At 45.6% G+C, this 10,000-nt stretch overlaps 1 protein-coding gene across 1 annotated transcript in view; it reads left to right on the top strand.

The window, feature by feature from the left end:
• Nucleotides 1-10,000, top strand: part of bma (SCY1-like protein bma) — a gene marked incomplete in the record, with an annotated part of 348,807 nt that overhangs the window by 315,530 nt on the left and 23,277 nt on the right. The window contains 2 exon segments of the mRNA XM_070141618.1: nt 8,625-8,793; nt 9,548-9,768. Coding sequence (XP_069997719.1) covers nt 8,625-8,793; nt 9,548-9,768 — 390 coding nt within the window.

Below are 10,000 nucleotides of genomic sequence, written 5' to 3'. Positions count from 1 at the left end.
TCTCTCTCTCTCTCTCTCTCTCTCTCTCTCTCTCTCTCTCTCTCTCTCTCTCTCTCTCTCTCTCTCTCTCCCTCTCTCTCTCTCTCTCTCTCTCCTTCTCTCTCTCCTTCTCTCTCTCCTTCTCTCCCTCCCTCTCCCTCTCTCTCAAAGTCGTAATTTGTGGTAATGGTGGAATATGAACTTATTACTGTTTTTTTCCGTTTGGAAAAATTGATTTACAAACGTCATTTCACGGGCAAATGAAAAGGTTCTATTTGGTTCATATGTAAGTGTGTGTGACAGCTACGAGAAGAGGCCATAGATTTGTGTGCATGTGAGTGTGTGAGTGTGTGTGTGTGAGGGGGGGGGGGGCTGGAAACGTTTTTTGGCCACCTGACCTGATTCCCATTTCCTTCCCTTCGATTCTTCCCCTGTCTCTACGTTTTGTTAATTAATACCTTCTTTCTACTCATCCCTCCCTCTTCCTTACCCTGTTCTTCAGCTTCAGGCTCCTATCCCCCTTTCTCCCTCCCTCCCCCTTCTTCTTTCCTCCTTCCCTCAAGCCCAACTTCTTCCCCTCACTAACCCCAACCCCACCTTTCTGCCCTAACCACCCCCCACTCCAACCCTACCTTCTAACAAAACCCTCCCTCACCCCCAACCCATCCACACTCTAATCCACTTCAACCCCTACTTTCCTACCCCACCCACTCACCTTCACTCCGCCCCACGCGTCACCAACCCCTCACACTTCCTCCGCCACACCACCCCAAACCCCCAAACCCCCCAAGTTCCTACCCACCCCACTCCCACTCTAACCCCTCCCTCCCAACCCACCACAACCACCCCAAAAATCACCATGTCCAACTTTCTACCCACCTTCACCCTTAAAATCCACCCCTTACCCACAACCCCCCCCCCCTTCCTCTACCTCCTCGACCTCAACTCACCCAGCAAGGCGACACGGGGAAGCCACTAAAGCCCCTCGAATGGGTCTTGTTCCTCGCCCACTCCACTCGCGACCTGGCTTCCGGTCCGAGGCGACGACGGGGGAAGGCCAGGGCGCGGCACGAATGGAGGTCGCTGGAGGTTGGAGATAAGAGGAGGTCGTTGGAGATAATTGGAGGTCGGAGGAGGAGAAAGGATGAGGTCACAGGAGGGCGTTGAAGGTCAGATGGGGGCGTTGGAGGTCAAAGGAGGTCGTTGGAGGTAAGAGGTCACAGGAGGTCGTTGAAGGTCAGATGAGGGCGTTGGAGATCGGAGGAGTTAGTTGGAGGTCAGAGGAGATCGTTAGAGGAGAAAGAAGGAAATAGTTGGAGGTCGGAGGAGGTCAGAAGTGGTCGTTGGAGGTCAAAGGAGGTCGTTGGAGGTAAGAGGTCACAGGAGGTCGTTGAAGGTCAGATGAGGGCGTTGGAGATCGGAGGAGATAGTTGGAGGTCAGAGATCGTTAGAGGAGAAAGAAGGAAATAGTTGGAGGTCGGAGGAGGTCAGAAGTGGTCGTTGGAGGTCAAAGGAGGTCGTTGGAGGTCAGTGGAGATCGTTAGAGGAGAAAGAAGGAAATAGTTGGAGGTCGGAAGAGGTCGTTGGAGATAGGAGATAGTTGGAGGTCGACGATAAGAGGAAGTCGTTGGAGGAGAAAGGAGGTCGTTGGAGATAGGAGGAGGTCGTTGAAAGTCAGATGAGGTCGTTAGAGGAGAAAGAAGGAGATAGTTGGAGGTCGGAGATAAGAGGAGGTCGTTGGAGGTCGGAAGGCAAGGCGGCTGCTCCCACTCGGCAAATGGAGGAGGAAGGAGGGTACAGGGTTAGGAGGAGAAGATGGGAGGGGGAGTAGAAGAATAGAAGGAAAAGGGTGGGAAGGAAAGGTTGAGAGGGAGAAAGGGTGGGGTGAAGTAATGATAAGAGGGAGGATGAAAGAGGGTTTGGGGAAATCGGGAGCTAGGGCAAAGTGGGGAAGGAAAGGGTAAGGGGCAAGTGGGGAGAGGAGGAGGAGGAGAAAAGGGTGAAGGGAGGGAAGGAGGACACGTTTTGTCCTCTGTGCGATATTCATGATTTTTTTTTTTTTTTTGTCATTTCTAGTTCTCATTCATTTATTTTTGGTTGTTTTGCTGCATTTTCGGTTTCTTTCTCACGGTCTAGAAAAAAAAATATACAAAAGGCTACATTAATGTCGACTTTGGGACGACTATTAAGCCCATAACACAACTTCAGGCAAAATGTATTGTTCCACTTCTGCTTTCTCCATCTTCTCCTCCGGTCTTCTTCCCCTTCTTCTTTTTCTCCGTTGTCTTCTTCCTCCTCCTCCTTCTTCTGCTTCCTTTTCTTCTTCTTCTTCTCCTCCTCCTCCTCCTCCTTCTTCGTCTTCTGTTTCCTTTTCTTCTCCTCCTCCTCTTCCTCCTGTCTCTGCTGCTGTTCCTATTCTTCCTCCTCTTCCGCATTTTCTCACTCCTCCTCCTCATCGTCTTCTTCCTTCTCCACCTCCTCCCCCATCTTCTCCTTCTCCATCTTCTCCCCCTCCCACCCCTCCCTCTCTTCCTCTTCCTCACATTCCTCCTCCTCCTCTTCCCTAACCCCCATCCCCCTCTCACACTTCTATTCCTCCCTCCTCCCACCTAACTTCCACTCCGTGCGTAGGAACCTCCCACCCTCTCTCACTCTCTCCCTTCCTCCCTCTCTCCCTCTCTTCCTCCTTTCTCTTCCTCCCTCCCTCTCCCCCTCTCTCTCTTAGCACTCTGTCAGCTGTAATGGGGTGTTCAGGCGACGTCGGAACCCTGGCTCTTCCTCGACGATGGACCGGATATTGTGCTGCACAGGCATGGAGGAGGAGGGGGTGGATGGGGGGGGGGAGAAGTGGGAGGGGAGGTAGGGGGTGAAGGGAGTGGGGAAGTGGGAGGGGAGGTAGGGGGTGATGGGAGAGAAGGGGAAGGTGGAAGTGGGAAGGGAGGTTGGGGTGAGGGGAGGGGATGGGGGAAGGGAGTTAGGGGTAAGGGGAAGTGGAAGGGAGTGAAGGCGAATGAGGGAAAGGAGGGGGTGGGAGAAAGGAAGGTGGAAGAGGGGGGTGGAGGAGGGGGAGGGGAAGAGTGGGGGTAAAGGGAGAGGGGAAGGGTGGGGGCAAAGGAAGGGAAAAAGAGGGGAAATGGGGGGAGTGGAGGGGAAATAAGGGGAAGGGGTAAGGGAGAAGAGCTGGTGAAGGGGATAAGGTGGGAGTGCTTGAAAATGTGTGTTGTGTGTGTGCGTGTGAGAGAGAGAGAGGACGAGAGACAGACAGACAGAGAGAGAGAGGAGAGGAAGGAGATAGATAGATAGAGACTAATATCTCAAGAATATTACAAACACATCTGGGCCAAACTTAGATCCTTGCGGAACACCAGAAGATAATTTATTGAGATATTTTCGATAGTTTTGACTGATTGGATTCTATTCTATTTTCAAGTTAGTGGATTCATAGCTGATACTATCGAAAGCGTTAGATAGCCAGCCAATACAATCAAGGTAACTGTTGCCTACATTATCATTAATTTCATCTGTAATACTACTACGGTAGACGGCTGATTTCTAAAACTATGTCGAGTTTTGGATTGTAGGTCACTGGTCGCTAGAAATGTAGTCAGTTGGTCAGCTACGATTTTCTCGAGGAGATTTTACAATATAGGAATTATGGTAACAGGGCGATAGCTATTAACTTCGTCTGTGTCTCTGGATTTTAAAATTGGTGTTATAATGCCATATTTCCAGAGCGATAAGAAGTTGCCTGTGACTAGAGATGAGTGAATGATAAGATAGCGTGCAATTACAGGTAATCTCTAAAAAAAACCGGTGGTCACACGAGCGTTCTTTTAACGAAAGTAACTTCAGCTTTTCCGCTTCCCTCGTCCTTCGTGTTGGCTTAATCTACTACTTGGTCGCAAGTGGAAGTGGATGATGTGTATCGTTTGGAAATGGCAAAAAGGAAAGGAATACTGAACTACGGAAATGGTAGTCATATAAATATTTCAATTTTTATGATCTGTAAGTAAATATTGCATTTTATATTCTTATTTTTTCTAAAGTTTATTTTTAAAACGGAAATTCAATTGAAACTATCCGTGACATCATCATTGTTTACATACATGCGTTTTCTAAGTCCCTCAAAGGAGATTACCAATATTGATCTTGCTGCAGTTTATATCGCACACTTACCGTTTTTTTCCTGCAACCACGAACAAACTGACGTACGTTGCTTTAGTAATCACTTGCCTCCAGAAAATAACGTGCAAGGAGGGCAAATGCAGATGTCATGTTTGTTGCTGAAATCAAGCGGATAGGTGATTTTCAGTTCGCTCCGTGTGACTAGCAAGTTGCAAAATCGCCCACAAGGTAACATCGAATGGCGGATCATATCACAAATAGGTTTCTGAAGAATGCACTCATGTGGCTATGCCTTAAGAAAAGATAGTCAACTACACTAATATTAGTAATATGTTTCAAATAATATGATTTTGAAATAGATATTGCATTTCATATCTTAATATTTTTCAAGTGATTGTTATATTTGAAAGTATCCGTGACGTCATCATCATTTACATATTTACGGCTTCTAAGTTCCTCAAAGGAGCTGGCTTATATTAATCTTCTAAACGAAGTTCTTATGGCAGATTAAGACACACGTTATTACTATTTCGTCTCTGCAACCACAAACGAACCCACATATGTCGTTTTAGTCTTCGCTGAACCTCCATTTCCACAGAAGATGACAAATAACTTGTGAGTAGGGCTGCTCGAGCAACCGTAGACGCCATGTTTGTTGGTAAAGTCGAGCGCTTAGTCGATGGTTCTTTTCGTGGAGTGACAGAATGTTGCGGCCACAAGGTAACATAGAATGGCGGATCATATCATAAACGGGTTGCTGAAAAGAGCGCTCGTGTGACCGAATTAACCGAAAAACGAAATGCTAGAGAGAGAGAGAGAGAGAGAGAGAGAGAGAGAGAGAGAGAGAGAGGGAGAGAGAGAGAGAGAGAGAGAGAGAGAGAGAGAGAGAGAGAGAGAGAGATTGTGTTTACTTAGGGCTCGGGTGTTGCTTTTTTTTACGTACGAAATTGCTAGCTAAATTTCCTTATTAGTTTGGAAAGGATTGCCATTACGTCTGTTTTTAGCGTGTGTAACAAATAGGGAATCTAAAGTTCAATCTTTCCTTTCTCTTCTCTCTCCTTTTGAAGTAGCTGTGATTTAATGTGTATATGTGGTATGTATGTTTATATATATGTATGTATATATATATATATATATATATATATATATATATATATATATATATATGTATATGTATGTATATATGTATTTATATATGTATATCTATCTCTACATATTTATGTATATGTGTATGTATATATATATTTGTGTGTGTGTGTGTGTGTGTGTCTGTCTGTGTGTGTGCGTGTGTGTGTGTAATTCATTTGTTCATTTATGTATTTAAATGTTCATGTATCGTTACATATTTTCCCAAATGCAACTCCCGGGCAACGGCCGCGAGATGCACAAACGGCCCTTCAACAACAGCGAATATTTCGAGCGAAACATCGTCAGCTAAGTTAATATTGACAGATCTGCAGGTGGTGTCAACAGGGTTCCTTCCCGCCCTCGCTGGAAGGCGGGCTGACATTCTCTCTCGCTCGCTCGCTCTCTCTCTCTCTATCTTTCGCTTTCTCTCTCTCTCTCAATCTCTCTCTCTCTTTCTCTCTTCTCTCCTCTCTCTTTCACTCTCTTTCACTCTCTTTCACTCTCTTTCTCTCTCTCTCTCTCTCTCTCTCTCTCTCTCTCCCTCTCTCTCTCTCTCTTTCTCTCTCTCTCTCTCTCTCTCTCTCTCTCTCACTCACTTTCACTTACTCCCTCACCCTCACTTCCCTCCCTCATACTCTTCCTCGTTACCTTTCTCTTTCCCTCCCTCCTTCCCCCTCTTCCCCTTTCCCTCACTCTTTTCCGCCCTCGCTATCACTTCCCTTCCCCCTCTCACTCCCTCTCTCCCTCCCTCCTTTCCTCCCTTCCTCCCACGCTACCCTCTCTCTTTCTCTCCCTCCCTCCCCCTCTCCTTCCCTCCCTTCCTCCCTCTCTCTCCCTCTCTCTCCCTCCCTCCCTCTCTCCTTCCCCCCTCTCCCTCCTTCTCTCCCTCTCTCCCTCCCTCCCTTCCTCCCTCTCCCTCCTTCTCTCCCTCTCTCCCTCCCTCCCCTCTCTTACCTCCTCGACTCGTGCCTGTTTGTTCTGAATCAGTATTAGAGAATGGATTATCTTGATGGCCCAGGATTAGTCTGCGTGTGTGAGCGGCTGCGAGTGGACGCGCGTGTGGGTCTGTGTGGATGTGAGGATCTGCCATGTGGAAGTCGATATGTGAAGGTATCTCTGAAGGCGAGGAGGAAGGGAGGGGGAGGAGGGGGGGAGGGAGGAGGGAGGGAGGGGGGGGAGTGAGAGAGGGAGAGGGGGGAAGAGGAGTGGGAGAGAGAGAGAGAGAGAATGATAAGAAATAGAGAGAAAGGGAGAAGAGGAGTGAGAGAGAGAGAGAGAGACGGGGGGGGGGGGGGGAGGAGTGGGAGAGAAGGGGAGTGGGAGAGGAGTGAGAGAGAGAGAGGGGGGGAAGAGGAGTTGGAGAGAGAGAGAGAGAATGATAAGAAATAGAGAGAAAGGGAGAAAGAGAGAGGGGGGAGAAGAGGAGTGGGAGAGAGAGAGAGAGACGGGGGGGGGGGGGGGAGGGAGGAGGAGTGGGAGAGAAGGGGAGTTGGAGAGAGAGGGGGGGGGGAGTGAGAGTAAGAGAGGGGGAGAAGAGGAGTAGGAGAGAGAGAGAGAGAGTGATAAGAAATAGAGAGAAAGGGAGAAAGAGAGAGGGGGAGATGAGTAGTGGGAGAAAGAGAGAGAGAGAGAGAGATAAGAGAAAGAGAGAGAGACGGGATGTAATAATGAGAGTAGATAAATAGAAGAAAATAAAGCACCTTAACAAATTCCCTTCAAGGCAATTTAACCAAACCAAGAAAAATAAAATCAGTTACCCCTTAACAATGCATCGTTTTCACTACGCCTTATCAGGGACGCATTCCAATAAAGAGAAAGGAAACTATAAAACATCATTATTAAAATAATGATAATAATTACAACTGAAAAAAAAAGAATCAGTAATAATGATAACAACGAAAAAAGACAGTATTCGATTAAAGAAAAAAAAATCTGCAATGTTAACTAAAAAAAAAAAAAAAAAAAAAAAAAACAGAAGTATCCGATTAAAGAAAAAAATGTCATAATGATAACCGGAAAAAATAGTATCCGATAAAAAAAAAAAAAAAAAAAAAAAAAAAAAAATATGCGCAATTGCAGACCGACGTCGGTGCCTCTTCAAAGCGACTCGCCAATATGCCGTAAATCTGCCAATCCCGATTCGCGCGATGGATTATTCATTCGATAAAAGCCACACTGCCAAGGACCGCAGCTTTCATTCCTCTTAACCGGCCGTGTTGCAAAGGCAGGTCCGTGCAGGTCGCGTCCGAACGCAACAGCAGCGCCGAATGAATAACAGGCGGCCGCTGCTGCGAGGGAGATTTGGGCTCCTGACTTCTCTCGGTCGTTCCGCGGGTTCGGTTGCCGGGGGAGGAGGACGGGTCGGGCGGCGGGAGTTCGGCTGTGGGTCGGAATTCGCTTGAAAAACAATAATGGGGGTTTTCGTTCCGTGGGTTTGGGTGTTTTCAGGTTGTTTTTTGTTGCCTATGAATGTCTCGGTTTGTTCATCTGTTTACTTTTCCATCAATATCTGTTTTGTATATATATATACATATATATATATATATATATATATATATATATATATATATATATGTATATATATATATATATATATATATATATATATATTTTATATATATATATATATATATATATATATATATATAGAGAGAGAGAGAGAGAGAGAGAGAGAGAGAGAGAGAGAGAGAGAGAGAGCAATGGGCATCTTCATCTGTGCGGAAACTTGGATTTTTTTCTATTTAAAATGAAAAGAAAAAAAGAAAAACAATATCAAGACCAGATAGAACCAGGAAATATAGGTTATGATTATGATGAATATTGGTTTCGTTGTTTTATATATATATATATATATATATATATATATATATATATATATATATATATATATATATATATGTATTTTTATATATAATTTTGATATCATTGATGTTATTGTTAGCAATTTTATTATCGGTACTATCGCTATTCCTTTTATTATTATTATTATTTGATTAAAGATCTAATAATGATAATAATAATAATGATAACAATAATGATAGCAAAAACAAGTATAATTGTTAATAATAATCGGAATAGTAATGATGATAATAACAAGAATGATAACATCAACAACAATAAAGGACAGAAATAGTAATAGTAATAAAGACAAAAACACCAATAACAATGATCAACATAATAATAATGATGATAACAACATATTAAGATCAACAACATAATAATAACGATGATAATAACATATTAAGATCAACAACAACATAATAACGATGCTAATAACAACACATTAACACCAATAGCAAGATAACGATAATGATAGTAACAACAACAACAATTCTTACACCAATTCCACCCATTCATTCCCCTCCTGCGCCCCCTCTCCCTCTCCCTCTCAGACATCTACCGGCTGATGTTGGGCGTGAAGAAGTTCGGGCTGAGTGTCAACCTGCTGGCCACGAAGGTCCTGCCCTCGCTGCTGCCCCTCACCGTCAGTCCCTCGCTGAACCTCCTGCAGTTCTCCTTCCTCCTCCAGACGATCCACGAGATGCTCGACCACATCGACAAGTGAGCTGGATTTTTATTGATTTGTTTATATTTGTAATTTATATATTTTTTATTCTTTTTTTTTTTTTTTTTTTTTTTTTGAGGCGGGGGATGGATGCGGATATGGGAAGGGGGGGTATTGTGGGGAGGGGGAAGGGGGAGGGTAAGGGTGGGTGAGGATGTGGAATGTGGATGTGGATGAGGGTGGTTGGGTGTGGATAGTGGAAGGATGAGGTTGAGGGTGGATGAAGAGGGTGGCTGGCTGAGGAAGGTGGGTGAGTATAGGTGGAAGGTAAAAGTATTGTGAATTAGGATAATGGATAATCTGTGGGTGCGGATTGAAAATCAAGGGATAAGGGTACGTCAGGTCATGTCAAAACCAATAAATGGATTGAACCATAACAGAGCTTTTCATCCATAACGGCGACCCTATATAGAAATGGGAGAAAGCTGAGAAGAAGGGATACGCCAGGTGGGTGAGGAGGATGGGTGTGGATGAGGCATGTGTGTGTTGGGGAGGGGGGGGAGACGTGTGTGTGTGTGTGCGTATGCGTGCCTGTGTGCGTGTAAAGGGAGCATGTGCGTGTGCGTCTATTCAATAGGATAAACAAACGAATAAGTATATATATAAGTTACACAACCAATCCAATAAACAGTAATACCAATACTCCCACACCTACTACAACCAACACCACCCCCGTCCCCCCATAACAAACAATTAACCACCCCCTCTCTCTCTCCCCCTTCTCCCTCCCCTCCCCCCCCCCCACGCCAGACAGCAGAGGAACAAGCTCAAGCTGGACAACCTGAGCCTCTCGAGCCCGGGGGAGAAGCGGCTCCTGCGGCACCAGCTGAGCTCCGACAACATGTCCCTGTCGCCGTTCTCGCCCGTGCCCAACGTCAAGATCCAGGACCCGAGGATGTCATCGAGCGCCGAGGACGTGCTGTCCCGCCGGGGGTCGTCAGGTATAGGATTCATAGGATACTCTCTGTCAGGTGAGAAGGACGACCCCCTCCCCCTCCCTTCCTGGTGGGATACTCTTTTTATTTCTCGACTTTTTTTTTCTTTTTTTTTGTCGTGGAGGGTTGATATATTTCTTCTTCTCGATGCTGAGGGGGATGTTTGGTCGGGTTGATGTCTGGCTGTTTCCGTCTCTTTACTCTTCCTTTCCTTACTCACACACACACATATGTATGTATGTGTGCGTGTGTGTGTGTGTGTGTGTGT

The sequence above is a fragment of the Penaeus vannamei genome, chromosome 28, assembly GCF_042767895.1.
Source record: "Penaeus vannamei isolate JL-2024 chromosome 28, ASM4276789v1, whole genome shotgun sequence".
Classification (NCBI taxonomy): Eukaryota; Metazoa; Arthropoda; class Malacostraca; order Decapoda; family Penaeidae; genus Penaeus; species Penaeus vannamei.
Note: the sequence above shows the minus strand (reverse complement) of the source record. Positions and strands in the feature narration are given on the sequence as shown.